Below are 18870 nucleotides of genomic sequence, written 5' to 3' on the forward strand. Positions count from 1 at the left end.
GAAAGAAGTGCAAACGAAGGCAGCGGAAGAGTTGCATTGCTTTTAGCCAATCAGAGGCAAGGTGTTTGCATATCATGAATACTAATGGGTGCCATCTTCTTTGTTCCCCCAGTTAACTTCCACTTCCTGGAACAGCTTTTCTTCCACAGAAAAGGACTCACGATGCATTTATTGGTCCTTGAGACCGCTACAGATGTGTTGACTTGATGCTCACTGTAAAAAACTTCTTCTTCTTCTCTTCATAGAGCCCATGCGTACTCCTAAGAGACTGAAGATTGCTGAAACCAGATCTCGTTTGATCGCGGTGGACTGGGAGTCTCTGGGTTACAACATCACTCGCTGTCACACCTTTAACGTGACGATCTGTTACCATTACATGACTGCCAGCAACCGCAGCAAAGCTGACTGCTTGGATATGGATCCTAAAGGTAGCAGCAACATATTACTCTCACCTAGGATGTGTGACTACAAGTAATTATGAAGTATTGTGTACAGTATTTAATACAGTATTGGATTTAATACAGTACAAGTGTTTAAAACGAGCAATACGTACATTTACTTTCAGCAGTTGTTTTGATGGACTTTGATAAGTGTATTTGTGAAACTGAAGTGTCAATAACACGTGTGATCACTAATAGTCACAACTATTTGGTCTAAACTCCATCTGAAGTTCAAAAACACACTTTAACTTTAAGTTTTAGACATTTTCATGACAGATCAGATTTTAGAGCTTGTATTTTAATACTTACTCTTAGATTTCCAGTAAATACAATGAAAATAGATTCTTGTTAGACAATTTAACTATTAGTTTTCATTGTTTTGTTTGTTTTCTTCCAGCACCACGCCACCTGGTGGGAAACCTGCCTCCCTACACCAACGTCAGTCTAAAGATGATTCTGACCAATCCAGAGGGGCGGAAAGAGAGCGATGAAACCATCATTCAAACTGATGAGGATGGTGAGACATACCAGCAGCATACATTCTCGTTGTTTTCCTTTCAAACTTCTCAAAATGAGTGGTTCAAATAACACGGGGCAGTTTCCTGCTCCTCCGCCCTACTGGTGGAATTACAATTGTCATAAAAAAACCTGCTGTAGCTAGTGCTAACAATGAGCGAAAACTAGCATGAGCCAACTAATACTGAAATAAGCCACATGGTAAAAAAATCCACATGGTTGGACAAAAATTATAGTACATACAAGTCCAATAGCAACAAAGTCAGGTCACCATCAGTCCGAGATTCTGCAGCCTCCTTTAGTTCCCTTTAGCTAGCGTAGGCCATGCCGATGTTCACTCTGATCTTAGCTCTATGCTTCACCTCCAAAGACATTACTCTCTTATTTCACTTCCAGGCTCCGCCATGATGCCAACTAATGGTGATGCAGTTGTTAGCTCTGTTGCCTCACAGCAAAAAGGTTGCAGGTTCAAAACCCGGCTGTGGTCTTTCTGCGTAGTTTCTTGTTCTCTCCATGCATGCGTGGGTTACCTCCGAGTACTCCGGTTTTCCCCACAGACCACAACATGCCCTATAGCAGGGGTGCTCAATTATAATGGTCCGAGGGCCACACACAAAAAAGACCCAGAAGCAAGAGGGCAGAGGGGGGGGGGGGGCATCCCTTTAAAGTTTAAAAAAACTTAGTGTTACTTCAAAAATAAGAGTCAGTCTTTATGCTGCAGGTTTAGCCCTGCCAGATCATTATCATCTTTATTGATTGTGTGTCTTTGTTTATGTTAACAGTTCCAGGTCCTGTTCCCACTCAGTCATTTAGAGCCACTCCATCCGAAGAGACAATCAGCCTTTACTGGAAGGAGCCAGCTGAGCCCAATGGACTCATCACACAATATGAGGTACAGTGGGATTGGCTATGGACGCCAAACAACCAACATGCCCCTTCGGCTTAATCTTCAAAACTGGTTTATGTTTCCCTCTACATCCCTTCAGATCAGCTACATCGGTGTGCGCTCCTTTGACCCCTCAGTGCCTCTGCAGCGGCCAGTACTCACCGTGTCTTTACCTTCAAACGCCACCCATTACACATTTTCCCAGCTCCACCCAGGTGTCACCTACCAGCTGTCCATACGAGCATCTACCTCCAAAGGGTTTGGGTCGGCAGCTACACTCAACGTGACCACCAACATCTCAGGTAGAAGACGAGTTTCAGTATTTTATACCCGTAGCACGACGGTTAGGTCGCCGGATGACGATTCTTCTGTTCTCTTTAGCGCCGACGATCGATGAGTACGACGTGTCAGAGGCCTTTCTAAATGAAACGGCAACAACGATCACCGTCCTGCTCAAACCTGCTCAGGCCAAAGGAGCGCCTATAAGGTATGTTAGTGTCACACAGATTTACGACTAATTACTGTGAAATTAAACGTGTAAAGCGTGGTCTCTCTGTGTGTAGTGCATACCAGATTGTTGTGGAGGAGGTGAATCCTCAGCGAGCACGACGCCAGGCTTCCTCTGATTGTTATGAGGTGATTATTTCAACTTCCACGTAGGAAAAACAAGCCAGATATGCATATGTTTGCTAACGTAAATTAAAAAGTCAGATTTGAAGATTTTGCACGCATCAATATGGCTGAATATGTAAACAAATTACCTGACTTTTTGCAGACAATTTGCAGATAAAATGAGCTGAATTGGTTGTATTTCTACTTGACTTATGGACATTTTCCCTCTAACGTCCCCAGGTTCCAGTGTCCTTCCACAGTGCATCGAGTGGTGGTTCTCCATATTATTATGCTGCCCAGCTCTCCCCCAGCAATCTGCTCGAGCCTGTTCCTTTCACTGTGGGAGACAACAAGACATATCAGGCAAGTACATTCATGTTAATATAGTCTTCGTATAGCATGCAAATGCAAAGGTGTGGAACACTGGAAAAACATTTAAAATGATTATTTCTGGTTATAATCGGTTTTTTCATGCATGCTGAACATGAACTCCTACGCCTATCTCCTGCATTAGCTTCTGCACGGAGTTTGATTTTCGACACAAGATTCGGGGCAGAAGCAGGGCTCAGATTGTAGGAAGCAAAGAGGTAGGTAGGGACGAGGAACGGAAGAAGAAAAGAAGAATGGATCTGTAAGTGAGAAAGAGAAGGAAGGCCAGGATCTGAAACTACGGGGATTTAGGAACAAATTTTGTACTCAGCTAAAATGTAAGTAAGAGCTGTATGAGTGAGCAGAGTCAGCAAAAGGCCGAGAGAAAATGGCCCAGCAGCTCTAAATCTACCCGTCGCTAACAGACACAGGCTTTTGGGTTTTCCCTGGTTCAAGCTGAGTGATTGTGTCTGTTGCTCCTCAGGGTTTCTGGAATCCTCCGCTGGCTCCAAGGAAGAACTACAATATCTACCTTCAAGCTGTTAGCAGCACAGAGAGGGTAAATATAGATGTATTCAGTCAGCTAACTTCTCTAAGCTGCTTTGAGCTTCAGACTAAGAGAGACTCCGATTAAGTTCACGCATAACAAATGAGCAGTTTTTGTAGAGCTGTGGTCTGTTGAGGAATCTTCCTGATATCTTTGATTTTGTTCTTTTTGCAGGAAACTAAGACGCAGTGTCTGAGGCTAGCAGCTAAACGTAAGAAACTCTCTTTTATAACCCAAACTAGGATTCATTACAGCACAAATGGTAAAAATCTGAGAAAAATATCTAAGTAAATGTTTATATTATTGCTCAGATGTGTTTATTTCACGTTGTTTTATTTTGATGCTCCACAAATGTTTGATGCTGCAGTGCAGGGTGTGTTTATTGGAGAGTGTTGCATCCTGCTGTGAGAGAATTAGAAATAACAATATTAGTGCAAGTCAAAGCAACAAAACACATCTGTGTTATGTGTGCACCTTGAGTGTGTGTGTGTGTGCGCGCACAGGATGTGCACACGCATGCTCACACTAAATATCAGTCTTTCGCCAGTGGCCATATGTTGACAAATTATTAGACAGGTTTTATGATGTGGAGTTAATCCTTTGGCACACACACACACACTTGCGCGCGCACACACACAGACACACACACACATATACACACTGTTTTGTTTATTGTAAAAGGGGCTGATGGATCAGGGTTTAGCTGTGTGGATTCAGAACAAGGATAATCAGTAAAATATGATCATAATTTCAATGAAACTGACGATCCAACATGTTGAGTTAAGCAGGACAGAAAAGACTTTGTGTTTTTCATTTGATCACAAATGTAAAATATATGCAAACAAACAGGTGAAAGTTGTAAAATTATTCACTATTCCACCTGTATTGTTTAAATTTCATTCATATTTTTAGGTATAATTATTAAAGGCACAATAAGCAAGAATTTTACGATGAAATCATCACAAAACGAGGAAGGAAGGTTACATGAAAACAGTTTCTCAGTTGGCTAAAGAGGGACGTAGTTATTGTTCACAGTCTCAGGATATGATATGACATGAATGTGTACATAGGTTTTATGGGTTTTACAAATGTGTAAATTGGATGTGTTTTTAGAATTTAGAGATATTAGTGCCGGCTGCTTCACAATGCTGTCTCGAATTGCCCCTCGGGGACTAAAAAAGTTGTCTTGAGTCTTGTCCCGCCTCCATACTTCCCAGTTTCAGAGCCAATCGTATTTGAGTCTGCATGGGTTGCCAAGTCTGCACCAGTTTGGGAAAAACCAAGTCTGCACCAGTTTGGGAAAAACGCTGCAGCCTTGTGGAAAGAATGGAAATCAGTAAAAGGAGTGACCCAGAAGCAAAATAATTTTTGTTTTACTCTAATATCAGCTAACACTCAGCTAACAATGCTAATGGCTAATTAGAAGCTCTAAAAATATCTCAAGCTACTTTTACAACCACCAGCAAATAAAGGAAAATGATAAATGACCCGCTTGTATAGCGCCGTTCAGAGTCAGAGGACTCCAAAGCGCTTTACACTAGTGTATCATTCATCTACTCACACACACATTCACACACTAATGGTGATGAGCTATGATGTAGCCACAGCTGCCCCAGGGCGCCCTGATGGAGGTGAGGCTGCCAGCAAGCACCGGCGCCTCCGGTCCTTCCGACCACCACCAGCAGGCAGGAGTTCTCCGTCTGGAGCCGGGATCAAACCTGCAACCCTCCGATTACTGTACAACCCGCTCTACCTGTTGAGCTGCTGCCGCCCCAAAACTCTTTTCAGGTCGACCCTTGGAAACAACTGGATGTTACAGTGAACTGTATTTATCTACTTATCAACTTACTGAGTAGGACTCGTCCTCAGTTGTCTAACCCTGACGGCATCTTCTGGTGCTGATCTGTAGCTGGCAGCAGCTGCTCAGAGCTCACTTGTTTGTTTTAGAACGTAGGCTGCAGTACCCAAGTTTGACCACAAGGTGTCATTCTTACTTCATGTACCTTCAAAGGCATGCAACAGATAATGTTTGCTCCAAATATTCATGATGATTAATTCATATGGAAGGAAAGCAGATTCTCTCTATTCTTTTCTAAGGGTTGGCCCGAGAGTTTTGTCACCCAACATATGCGTTTGGGGAGAGTTCACTCAAAGTGGCAGCATACATGAGCTTCTGGATTCATAAGAAATCTGATTCTTAGATCGATCAGAGGTCTGGTTTGGACCCACCAATGCCTGTAAGGTGTTATAATTCCACACCGGAATGAGAGGAAATGGGAACTTTCTGGGATCATCATATTTCAAGAATTGCTCGCAGCTGTTGTCACCAGAACAGGTGGCCGCTTGGCGGTAAATACAAGCTGACGCTCTTCCCGTGTAGCTTAAGGAGGTCTGAGGGATGCTGAGAGACATTAGAGAGTATTAGGTTTGTGCTAACAGTGTGTAATATTAGAAAAGACCAAAGTAATGGACAGAGAGACTGGAGGACCGTCTCCTCTGTTTCTCTGCATGTGTGTTCAGTGAAGCGTGCATCCAGGGGGGAGGATTAAGTGGTGGTGGTCCTATTAGGTCATCTGGGGTATTGTGTATTGTCATTGTCGCCTCAGGGAGTTGTGTGTGTGTGTGTGTGTGTGCTGACCTGAATCATCTTTACAGGCATTAAGAGCCGACGTTATGAGGTCAAGTTGTAAAACCTTTGAAGGATTTTCATTTCATTACTTTGTTGAATGTTGTTTATTTTTCTGGTTCTTGTTATTCGTGGTGATAAATGAACAGACGTTCCATCAAGATTCGTAAACTCGACACATCCTCTGGAGCAAATTCTGAATTTTAAACGTTTCACTGATCATGCAGTGAGCCACCTCAAGCTCCAAAACTCTGAAATGAGGATAAAATGTTAGATCCACTCCACACAAACACTTTTAATCTCATTTTGTTGAGTTATTGATTAGAACATTTTTTTATGGCCATCCATCTGTTATCTATACCCACTTATCCATGCAGGGTCACGGGGGCGGGCGCCTGTCTCTTGCAGTTTTCGGGCGAACAGGCGGGGCACACCCTGGACAAATTAAACAGTCGTGTTTTTGGACTGTGGGAAGAAGCCAGAGTGCCCAGAGAAAACCCGCAAATGCACAAGAACATGCAAACAAGCCCCCAGGTCGGGAATCAGACCCTCTGCACCACGTGTAGCCCATAATGTTGTAATGTTTAGGGGAAAACTCAAAATGGTGCCAAAAGCATCATTAATAGTATAATATTTACATTTAATAGGGAAAAATAATTATGCTATTAACAATTTATCAATAAATCAAATTAGATAATTAAAGACACCCATAAATCTGTCCTCTCAGGTCTTTCCTGTCATCAACACTCATATCTGGCTTTTTTTTGGGGGGGGGGGGGGGGGGGGGGGTCACCTACTAATTAAGAGTTATAGTTATTAAACAGAATCATTTATTTTCTCATTGGTGATGAGAAAATAAAAGCACCGCTGAGTTAAAATGTAATGGTCGTTTTATATTTATCCCTCAACACAGAGTCCGGTGTTTTGGTGTTACATAAGGTCGTATTTTAATAGCAAAAACATTCATAAATTCACAAATATGAGACAAATAGAGGCAACTGGGATTATTCTGCCTTGTTGACATCCATCTTTTAAAGCAGATTATTGTCCAATAGATGCATTACGTTCCGTTGAGTTTTGCACATATGTTTTGCAGTAGGATTATCTAGCTTATCATAATACATCTTAATGTTCAGCGTATGAAATAATTCTGCTTGCCTGAAATCAATTGACTAAGTAGAGCTTTTGGAGGCTGGAAACCGCCGTCCCCGGTGAGCTGGGTTCAAACTACCGTACGCTCCGCACTCTGCTTGGAACGTCATTGATGAATTATAATCCAAACAGTCAAAGTCTGGGAGTTCAGTCAATTCTCTGAAGTCATCAGGAGGAGAAATGAGTTTGACTACAAGGAGTAAACGGTGGCGTTGGTGCAGAAACATTTGACAGCAAATGTCAAATTGCATTTGAAAATCAAACCCAGAGAGAGATGGAGGCCATTGATGAGCTCAAATATGCAGAAAGAATAAAACAAACGTGTATTATTTCTTGTTTGAGTTTACAGAGTCGGAGGTTTTTGCTGAGAAATGTTAGTTTTTGTGCAGAGTTAAGTGGTTTAGTACATCAAACATAACTATGTGACCATTTTAGATTCAACAGTAGAAGAGACAAACATGGCTTCCTTCCTCTAATACTTCATGTTATTTGATTAGGCTTTTTTCTTCTTTTTTTGTACCCTGAAAGGACTGTTTATAGATGTTGCGTTACAGGATCAATGATCAAGTATCAAAATATTGAATCTGCATAACATTTAAAAAGAGAATGTTGCTTTTGCATATTTAAAATGAAAAGTTTTATGCAGAATTATGAGGAGTTAGCAAAGTAATTCATGTACAGAATGACAAAGAAAGGTAGCCCTAAACTATAACCCTGGGGGACTCCATAATGGAGAGCTTTGGAGCGAAGAACCAGCCTACAGCCCTCAGACATTTTATAGGTTTTAGAATAAATTTTTGTTTTGGTCTGCCATTTGGAAAAAAGCAATGATGAGGTCATAAATAAAATTTTACTGAGATAAATAAGATCATAGGATGTAAATATGCATAGAAAAAAATTCTATAATGACTTTTATTTTTTGCTTTTTAAAAATGTACTAATTGAGACTTGTTTTACGTAAAAGTATATATTTGTGTCTGTTTATTCACGTTTACTCATTAATATAGTTTGATTTTCGTTTTCACAGGTGCTACAGAGGAACCTGAAGTCATCCCCGACCCTGCCAAGCAGACAGACCGTGTGGTGAAAATAGCTGGGATTAGTGCCGGGGTTCTTGTTTTCATTCTGCTGGTGCTGGTAGCGATCCTGTTGGTCAAGAAAAGGTGAGTGGCAGCCCCCCAACCCCAAAAACACCCATTAAACCGGCCTGATGGAGATTTAGGAGACGGCAAACCCAACAAATACAAGTGTGAACCTCCAATCATTTTCTGGTTGTGTGTTAATCCAGTACATGTTGCATCATCTTCCATCCATCCACCAGAAATATTGATCTCCCCGTGGAAACAGTTGGTAAATTTTTCCAAACTGCTTTTTTATCACAAAATAATGTTGAGTAATGCAGTTTTTACCAAACAAAGGTTTGATTTTGCAAACAGAAATCAATGTAGCTCTGTTCATTTATGATGAAACAGACTTTTTTTGGGTTTACAATTTTTTAAGAAAAAATATCCATGCTTGAACTTTTTACTTCTATAATCAAAAAGCGCTGAGAGCCAGATCCTGCCGGTGGTCCCGCAGTTTGGTGTTCATCTGGTTCAGAGCTCCATCAGGTGGTGGATACATGCTTCTGCAGCTGAAGAAGACCATTTTAATCTGAAGCAGACCTTTTGAGGAGATAAAGCTTTATTTTGTTGGAAAACAATTCTATAAGGAAATCCCGTAAAAAAAAAAAGAGACGATAATCAGGTTTTTAACTGAATGAAAGATTTTTATGAAAAATAAGAATAATATCTTCAAGCTCCACTTGTTTTGCTCTTCTGGTGGTGGACTACAGCGGTTCTGTTTCATGTTGAGTGCATTTACGTGTGTATTCATATTTTAAGTTACACAAATATTTAACATGCTTTCCTTCTGATCTGTTGGTTAAAATCGTGTTTTCAGGGAGGAGAAAATAGGTTTATGATTCATGCGCTTCAGCAGCTTCTGAATAATGAAGCGTGTGTTTTTCACAGACTAGAGAGAGCAACCGGGAATAGACTCTCTTAATTATAACCAATCGCCATCTCACTCAGCAAATTAAAAACAATTAGACATTAAAATACAGGGCGTAATGACCTCTCGTCATTAGAGAACTTTCCTCTTAGTGAACCCATCCTCTTTTTTTATTCTAATGAGGTTAATGAATCTAAACAAGCCTGCCGTCATGCATCACTTTTTATGTATCTGGGCAGGTTTAGTTTTTCTTTTTTATAATATTTTTTATTTATTTGATTTTGTAGTTAAAATTAGATTAGGTTCTATTTTAAATTCTGACCAAAATTCTTGTTGAGCATCACTAATCCTCTCATGACAGGGTTAGGAGCACTCAGCTATTTGCTTCGTCTAGTTTGAGATTAAACTCAACTGAAAAACCATTTCAATGATTATTTCTGATCCTAACGGGTCGCTCTGAGTTTTTCGTGCAGGCTGAACATGAAACTAGTCTCCTACACCTATCTCTTGTGTTAGATTCTGATAGAAAACAGACGGTGAAACTCTAGGATTAGAAAATCCTGACAGATCTACGTCACACTGTCACTAACATTCATGGACTCACCCATCTTGACTCACGACGTGGAAGGCTGTTTTTGGGTTAGCGTCCAGGAAACAGCAGAGAACGTCTTAGCTAGTAGAAGCTAACTGTTAGCATTAGCAACTCCACCACACAGCATAACTCCTCCAGGCTTGTGTTGTTAGTGGAGATAAAACAACATTACTGAGCAAACAGAGTCAGTGGTAGAGTCATGTTGCTGTTAGCCAGTCAGAGGAGAGATGTCTGAATATCAGGAAGTAAGACTCCCAACACCTGCTGTCTGAAGCTCAGCTCTGGTGTGGCTCATTTCTAGTTCCTTAAACAGGTGTTTTTGTCCCCCAGAGTACGACTTACAAGGCATTCGTTCTTACTAGAGACCAATGCAAATGTATAAGTGATGTAGACCTTTCATTTCCCTTTGAGCACTGTTTATTTATTTATTTATTTTTTACACAAATCTGGTATTCAACAGCTGATGTCGCTTTTTGAATGACACATTTTATGTGTTTTTGTTGTTTTTGCTCCATAAAAGTTTCTGGGGAGATCAATTTTCATTTCCATTAAAAGTTTTACGACACGGAACAATACTGCATCTTTAAAATGGTGGGACATGATGACATTGCAGTGACATCATGCTTGCTTTTCAGGAAATGAGCTGCCCCGTGTTATTGATTGGATAGCTCTGCGGCAGTTTTGTCCGATCATTTATAGGAGAGAAGAACGAAGCTCATTGGCTGACTTGAGGCTAAAATCAGGGCTATCAAATATTGCATGAATGTTTTTATTTACTCTTAAAAAATAAGAGAGGAAGGCTGCATGCTGATAGGCTGATACTCATAGCTCCCTGTAGTTGTAGGTTTGGTTGTTTTGCTGCTGAACGGTCCGTAGCTGTGACGTTACGACACCCCCCTGCATGAACTCCAGTTTAGAGGTCAAAGGGTGTTTTCTTCTGTATCTGTTCACTGGCTGAGACAGGACAGAATTGTCCTAATTTGCATATTCCCTTGTGTCTCATTCTTTGCTCTCTGATTGGCTCACAACCCCAGGAGGACCTACTATTCATACTCTTATTACCTGTAAGTAAACGACCAATCAACAACCAGCTCACCCAGCTGCTGTTACCTTATTGGGCAAATTCTTAGTGGCTAGCTGTTGTTATTTTTAAAGATGCAGTATACTTTTTTCAAGATAAAACACATCGTCAGCTCTGACTAACCAGCCAAAGCCATCCTCATTGACGCCTTGCCAGGGTGGGGGTCAGTTCGCTTTCATACCAGTCATTTCAGGATCTCAGCCGTTTGTTTTTGTTTGTTTAAGACTTTCAGCTCCCACAAACAGCTTCTTACAGATCACGGTTGTGTGTAAAGTAATCCGAGCGACAGAGTTTGTGTAAAGAACTGATTGGGAATTGACCCCGGCCCTGATGTCCTCTACATGCTCCAAAGTAGCTCTGAAGCAGACTCCTAAAGGCCCGAGTCGGCCACCAACCAGAACCAAGCAGGCCAAGAGTGGAACAGCACTGGCCTGAGTGTGTTATTTGAAAAAAGAATGCTGCACTTGTGACTTGTAGCTCTTTGTGTGCATGTAGTCATGTGATCATCCATCTGCCCATCAAGTCACAGGTATCACGGTGAAACTCTGTGGTGGATCTGAGCAGAGCTGGGTTCAAACACCAAGAATCGATTCGAGTCAGATCCTCAAGCGTTAGAATCGGTCATCATGATCCAATTCAATCTGTTTCAATAGGATTCTGACCTGGGTCAGTGCTATCAAAAACGTTCAACACTGGACTTCTTCCTATTTTAGCTGTAAAAAAGGAGGCAAACTTTGTTAAATAGTTTCAGGACAGGTACTTTTAGACTTACGATAAGATCCAATTGAATTATTGGAATTTTTATAAGAATCGATTCAGATCGGTTTCCTTTTGGGGGACTTTTGGTTTTTGTGTTGGCGGATTTTCTTCTTCGGTTGTGGGTTCTTTGCTCTCTGCTCTTTATTATCTGAGACCAAAATTGGTATTGAGTCAGTTATTTTACACCAAACCCTGAAACTGGCAGTCAGCCACGTGGTGGAGTGTATTTTATTCCCTACATCAAATTCAAACAGGCTCTAAAATTAATTGGGCAAAGTAAAATCTATGATTCAATGTAAAAGCTCAACCTCTTTAACAGGATTAGTACTTTCCTCCAAAATCTACGATATCAGCGATGAAGGATTAAAGAGCAATTTTATTGTTTACTATCACTATATCAGGTTAAATGTCTTAACCTGTAAACGTTCAACCATTACAAACCACTTTTACAGGTGTGTTTAACCAAAATTTAGATTTATGCCTACAATTTGTTTACCTTTTAAAATGTATTGTACATGAACTGTTCATGTTTAGATTTTTTACATCGAATAAACTGTTTCGCATTCACGTTACACACGTATTTCTAAAGCATAATTTAATCAACAGTTTGAATTTTTATGTTCAGGTTGAAACAGCTTAAAATCTAATTATGGTCCGATTTGAGTCGTCAATCTTAATTTGTGTTGCAGTAAAAACTAAAGATAGTCCTCTAGCTGCTGTACAAGGTTCTTCTCTCTTGTATTTTTCATTCTCATGTCACATGATCAAACACAAATAACCAGACGTGTCTTGTGTGCGATCACTGAGGTCAAGAGGTAAAATAAAAACAGCATGCTTCCTGGTTGGTTCCTAGGCAGAAATCAGAGCTGTATTTTGCATCAGTTTGAAAACTATCTCAAATAAATTAGTTTAAATCAAAACAGCCTTACTTCTGAATGTTCATTGGCCTCTGCTCCACGGGACACTTTTAGTGGCCGCACTGATAGCTTTAACATGATATTCTTACAGCAATACGCAGGACTGACACAATTATTGTTTGCATTTCTTTAAGTAAACTCAATCTTTTTAACGTGTCACATTCAAAAGATTCATGCTCAAAGTTAAGTGGAGTAGCTTGCTAATTGGTGGAGCTGATGTTTAATCTGATGCACGTACAGCTCTGGGTAAACGGCGTTCCTGCATGCTCCGTCATGCTCAGCACATGAAGTCCTGTAAAATGATTCCCTCTGGATTATTACTGATTAAACACTCCTAGAAGAATCCTGTGATGCATTAGTTTCAAGATGCTATCTCCTGGAAGATAATTATCTTGTTTGCTCTGACCTGTCCTGTCTCTGTCCTGAGACGCAGCGACAAATGAATTCCACATTTTATGATGTGTGAAAAAAATGAAAAGAAAAACAAATCTGGATCTCAGTTTCTCACAATGCTTAGTACAATACCCTGTTGCTCACAAAAAAAGCCTTCTGATTGGTTAAGTGTTTCTTTAGTCTGCTTTGTGTTTTTTCTTTGGGGTTTTACCTGTTTTTGTTGTCAGATGGAGATAAAAGACTTAGTTGATTCCTGCTTTTTTAAAGGAGCAATGTGTAAAAATTCTACAGTAAAATAATCACAAAACAGGCTAATGTGTCTATCGCGTTGGAAGGAAGGTTACAATGAAACTATCCTTCTCAGTCAGCTGGGGGTTTGTCAGTTTTCCTCCTTTCAGAAAATCTAAAAATGGACGCAGTTACTGCCTACGGTCTGTGAGCCTGCACGATTTCCAAGTCTGCACCAAGCTACCTCTGCAGCACCAGCATTTGTTATAACTCACCAGCAGGCAAGAAGCTCCAGTGTTGTTTAAAGAACCAAAGCCAGTAAACAGTAGCAAACCAGAATTTATTTCTTACTCTGTCAGGTGAAGCAGGCTAGAGGCTAACATTGAGCTAACAATGCTAATGGTGAAGTAGAAGCAACTAGTCGACTCTAAAAATATCTCAAGCTACTTTTTCTGTGACAAAGAACTGGATATTTCAGTGAAATGTGTGTGTGAAATGAATAAAGAGTCAATTGTTGCGTTTTACTTCCTTTAATGAGTCGTTCAGAACTATAACAGCAAGCTAACAGCAAGATAAACAATCACACTTCCTCTAATGCCTGATAGATATTACTGTAATAAGTGTAGTAAGTGATCCCTACAATAAAACACACAAGAGTGCTAACACCAGAAATGATGATGTAAATAAATTCATGGCACAACAATTAGATAGTAATATTTTTGCTTAATAAAACGTCTGCAGAACCCAAATTTGACCACAGGATGTCAGTCTTACTTCGTTCTTACATGTTGCACCTTTAATTAAAGTAGTTTTGATGATATGTGTAATGCATTCAATGATGTTGAGAAAAACTAAAAGTTATTTGGAGATGGCACTTAAAATGTTCATTTGACAGCGTCTTGTTGGTTAACGACACCTTTCCTCGGTTTGCTCTTTCCTTTATGGCCCTCCTTGCTACACCTCCCGCTGTCCTTGCTCGTTCTGTCCTCTTTCCTTCCTAGCATCTTTCTGCTTTCTACCTTTCTTCTAAACTCTTCATTGTTGTTGAGCAGACCCCAGCCTGAGATGAAAGAAATATGTAAAATCTCTCTCTAGGCTGTGGTCTGCAGGCTTGTTGGACGTTTTGTGTGTGTGTGCGTTGCCTGAATGTGTCTTTATGTGCTCTTAACAGGAAACTGGCGAAAAAACGAAAAGACGTTATTGGGACGACGAGGCAGGAAATGACGCACATGGTGAACGCGATGGACCGCAGCTACGCTGACCAGAGCACTCTGCATGGAGAAGACCCCATGGCTGTCACTTTCATGGACTCTCACAACTATAACAACAGATGTAGGTTCAAATGTTTCCCTCATTTCAACATCAGGAAATAACCCAAACTTTTGAGCTCCATCCCAACAGTAATTGAATGGTTACATGACGATTTCAAAAGGAGAACAAGGGAATAATTTTGTCTTCTTGAATGTTCAAAAATCTGCATTTTAGAAATATTTCTGCTACTTGTTTCCTTCTCCAGTGCCCAACGATCCTCTGGTTCCTACCGCTGTGTTAGGTGAGATTTCTGGTGTTATTCCTGGCTTTATTGGTTACGTCACGTCATCACCTTTCAGTTATCATCGTCAGCAGACAGTTCCTCCTTGTGCTTGTTGCCCTGACCTCTTCAGGTGTCTTCAGATCATCCATAGTCCTTAAACTAATTTAAAGGCCAAGTTATTATTTTTTAAATATGATTGGTCACTCTGGGATTCACAAGCAGGCTGGGTGTGAAAATCGTCTTCCATAGATGGGAAATTGACGGGGAAACACTGGGATTACAAAAGAGAGATCAAATTCACACTGAAAATTAACGTGCACCGTTAGTATTAGCAGCTCCACCACACAGTAGAACTCCTCCAGAACTCGTCCAGGAAACCGTAGAGAACGTCTCAACAGATAGAAGCTAATTGTTAGCATTTTTAGCTCTACCATACAGTAGAACTCCTCCAGAACTTGTCCAGGAAACGGTAGAGAACGTCTCAGCTGGTAGAAGCTAATCGTTAGCATTAGTAGCTCCTCCAGAACTCGTCCAGGAAATGGTAGAGAACGTCTCAGCCGGTAGAAGCTAATTGTTAGCATTAGTAGCTCTACCACACAGTAGAACTCCTCCAGGCTTGTGTCATTTGTGGAGACAAATCAACGTTGCAGAGCAAACAAGAGTCAGTGGCAGAGTTGCATTGCTGTTAGCCAATCAATGGAGAGATGTCCAAATATCAGGAAGTAAGACTCCCAATCCTGCCGTTTTCTGCTCACCTCTTCTCTGGCTAACTTCTGCTTCCTGAACCAGGAGCGCCAGGGCTTTTTTCCCCCTCACAAGCCAGTCATTTATACTAGAGCAGTGCAGATGTGTAGAAAAAAAGTGAACTTGGTCTTTAATTGGTTTGAAAATGCCCTGTGCTTTCATGAATTAAGTAAATCTCTGTCGTCGTCCCGTCCGTCCCCCCCCCCAAAAAAAATCCTATTTGGAGTTGTTGTCTTCATCCTATAATGTTGAAAATGTCCTTTAATCTTCACTCATGAAAGAGCATCTGATTCATTGACTGAGGCCGTTTAGATGATGGTACAAAATTCTCAAAGTAAGATAAAAATGCAAAAGACTCAAAAATGCCAGAAAGTAAAGTCCTTTTTTAATCTGTTTGGATGCCAGTCACCAACTCCTGTGTGGTATTGGTAACTCCTGAAGCCAAGCACTTGATTCATCATCCCGTGTTCTTGTTCAGTCACTTCTAGTTGCAGCCGCTGGTGTCTGTTTCCTGCTGAGACTTATGTAGCGTTTACAAATTGATGATTTTAATCTTTAATGACCACGAAGATGTAATATTCTATATAAATATAAAATATTAACCTGCGAGGTCTTTATTGTAATTATTCAGAAGATTCTAGGTTCTTTGCTTTTTCAGTGATCAACCAAGCTTCGTGCTGCTTCAAGAAAGAGTCAAGTTTATAAACGTAAGAATTTATTTTACGAACTGTTTAAAACATGACTAATGAATTAAGCATTTAAGGTGAATGAGTGGAACTAAGGTGCTGAAGTAACCAATGTGTAAATGTGATATCGATCAGAGCTTCCTTATCAAATTAAGCTGAGTTCTGGTGGAATTAATTTGAAGTGTGTTAAGCTTATGAAGTTATTTTCAACAAAATGCATCCAGACGCAATCTCTGTGTTCTACTTGCCCTTTTGCTGACCCTTGTCAGGATCCGAAGGTCAGGGAGGTCGGATGACCTCGGGCACCCTGGTCCAGTATTTTGACCACACGGTAGCGACTTTCCCCGGTCCAAAAGATGTCAACAGGCAATACAGGATGGAATCAGCTTGCGTCTCAGGGATTCTCTTAAGGAGTTGAACAATTCAGCTTTGTTCTGCAGGAAGTGTTTCTCATCAGCTTTGCAGGAGACAAAAGTTTTTTTCGACTTGTAAAAATCTTGGATGTTTCTAGAGTATTGCAACTGATGGCCAGTCTGAGCTAACTCTCCCAGTACTCTCCAGAACTGTCCAGAACTCTCAGGCCCTGTCCACACGTAGCCGGGGATCTGCCAAAACGTAGATATTTTTCTACGTTTTGGCCTGTCATCCACACGAAAATGGAGTTTTTTCACACGAAAACGGATCTTTTTAAAAACTCCGGCCAAAGTGAAGATCTGTGTTTTCTCCGTTTTGGGTGTCTGCGTGTGGACAGACAAAACTGGAGTTTCAAGGTCCGCAACGTCACTTTCTGCGACAAAAAAATACTGACATCACGTGTGCGACCTGTATTTACACTAGCCGACAGCATGGATGCCCTCAGAGCTGCGCTCGCTTTATCAATTGTCCAAGCGCTTTCTGCTTGTTTGTTTTTGCAAGCGGAATTACTGCTCCTTGCGGAAGACCACAGACGAAGGACGAGGTTAAGAATGAGGGAAGTACTGCCGCCTACAGGTCTGGCATGTCCTTGACAACGTATTTATCCGGGTACGTGTGGACAGAGTTTTTTTAAAACGAGGTGGTGTGGATGCAAGTTTTTGGAGGGGCGGATATTCGTTTAAAAAAAAAAACGGCTACGTGTGGACTAGGCCCCAGTCTGTTGTAGTTTTAAAGTTTAGCTGTTATGATTTGGGCAGCCAATCAGAGGCCGACAGGAAAGTTGATGTTACCAAGGCAACACAGAAACACGCCTTCTTCAATATGGAGACTCTTATCTGTGTGAAAGGTCTAGCTATGTGGAATGAATTTAACTTAGCTGTACTTGTTATCGTGAAGCAGGTGTAACCTTGTCGTCAAAACATGGTGAACACAGTCTAGTACAGGGGTCGGCAACCTGTTCCCATCAAAGAGCCATTATTACCCGTTTCCCACTGTAAAGAAAACACTGGGAGCCACAGCAGCCGCAGCGTTGTGGGCGGGGCCTACCCTCAGACAGCAGAGAGCTGCTTTAACCAATCACAACAGGTGACAGCAGCCAGTACCGGTCGCTCGTGTACGTCAAAGTTATCTTTCATAAGACGATAATCAATAAAACAATTTATATAAAGTGGATCCAGAAGTTGTAGCCCGTCTCTGCCTACAATATTTTGATATTTTTCACCCTGTTGGTGGTTTTACTGAGCAGGTGCCACTTTTGTCATACGTTTCTTTTTAAAACATGTTTAGACTGTTCAGAATACAAATCCAGGCTCTGTCGCGTTTGATTGTTGTAATTAAACTTTGTAGGTGGGGAAGGTCAGAAAAGGATCCGATCGTTTTGTTTTCCCTCATTTACAGTGACGGAGATAAAGGTGCAGTGCGCCTGGCTCTGGTGTTAATCAAGTTAAATTATATCTCTTTGCAACAATTTTCACAAGAAAACAGAACAGTTAAAAGCAGGGCTTGTGTTGTGTTGACCGGATAGTTCCCGTATTTGACTATTTATTTTGACGGAGAAAGAGTAGAAAGAATTACCCCGACGCATGCAGACGAACTGACATTTTATTCATTATGCACATTGCAGATGTAGCTAAATTACCCAAGAAAAGATTCCCATCTGAACATCTGAGCTGGACACTGCTCAGCGCAGCTCGCTGTCAGCGCGTACGTATGGTGCACAGCGAGCTGAAGATGTGGAGAGGGGCTTGTAGCGCGTCGCAGAACCAGAGTGCATGCAGCAAGATTCCTCCGACTGAAGCAACACTTGTCACTTAGAAAATGTTCCCTGATTATGAAACTTTGGCTGAATAGCGTTTGTTCCTGTCTCCAATGTGGCGACACATCCAGGAGCCGTCTGAGGAGAAGCCCAGAATCTCACATCCTCTTCAGCTCAGGAAGCGCCTATGATTACGCACAAGCGTGACCCGTCAACCCGGTCTCACAGTAGACCGGGTTGGAACTGTTCAGGTTTACGCAGACAATCTTTACATTTAGAATTGGCATACAGATGTAAAATTAATGCAGTAGAATATAAAGCATTTTATTTAAATATCCATTCATTATTTTACAAGCACAGAGAGCCGCATCAGATGGATGGAAGAGCCGCATGCGGCTCCAGAGCCGCGGGTTGCCGACCCCCGGTCTAGTAGATAAACATAACATCCACTCAGTGAGTTAGATTAATGAAGCATTTCATTTCATTATACTATTTTACCACAAGTAATATTTTACCACAAGTAATAATAAGCAAATGTTTATTTAATGATTAAATAGATAAAAGTCATAGAAGAAGTTATTAATGATTGATTATGATAACTCTTGCATTTAACAAATGATCCGAGC

General features: G+C 41.0%; 1 protein-coding gene across 20 annotated transcripts in view; it reads left to right on the forward strand.

Annotated features, from left to right (window-relative positions):
- Positions 1-18870, forward strand: part of LOC107377831 (protein tyrosine phosphatase receptor type K) — a 148950-nt gene that overhangs the window by 107517 nt on the left and 22563 nt on the right. For 11 of the 20 annotated variants that reach the window (XM_015947708.3, XM_015947711.3, XM_015947710.3 and 8 more), the window contains 13 exons: positions 246-428; positions 838-957; positions 1739-1848; positions 1943-2144; positions 2224-2329; positions 2406-2478; positions 2695-2817; positions 3308-3382; positions 3545-3581; positions 8176-8311; positions 10767-10796; positions 14282-14442; positions 14627-14662. In XM_015947708.3, coding sequence (XP_015803194.1) covers positions 246-428; positions 838-957; positions 1739-1848; positions 1943-2144; positions 2224-2329; positions 2406-2478; positions 2695-2817; positions 3308-3382; positions 3545-3581; positions 8176-8311; positions 10767-10796; positions 14282-14442; positions 14627-14662 — 1392 coding nt within the window. The remainder of the gene's footprint in view (positions 1-245; positions 429-837; positions 958-1738; positions 1849-1942; positions 2145-2223; positions 2330-2405; positions 2479-2694; positions 2818-3307; positions 3383-3544; positions 3582-8175; positions 8312-10766; positions 10797-14281; positions 14443-14626; positions 14663-18870) is intronic. The other 9 variants (XM_015947716.3, XM_054748144.2, XM_015947724.3 and 6 more) reach the window with 3 other exon arrangements.

Source organism: Nothobranchius furzeri, chromosome 2 (genome assembly GCF_043380555.1).
Source record: "Nothobranchius furzeri strain GRZ-AD chromosome 2, NfurGRZ-RIMD1, whole genome shotgun sequence".
Taxonomy (NCBI): Eukaryota; Metazoa; Chordata; class Actinopteri; order Cyprinodontiformes; family Nothobranchiidae; genus Nothobranchius; species Nothobranchius furzeri.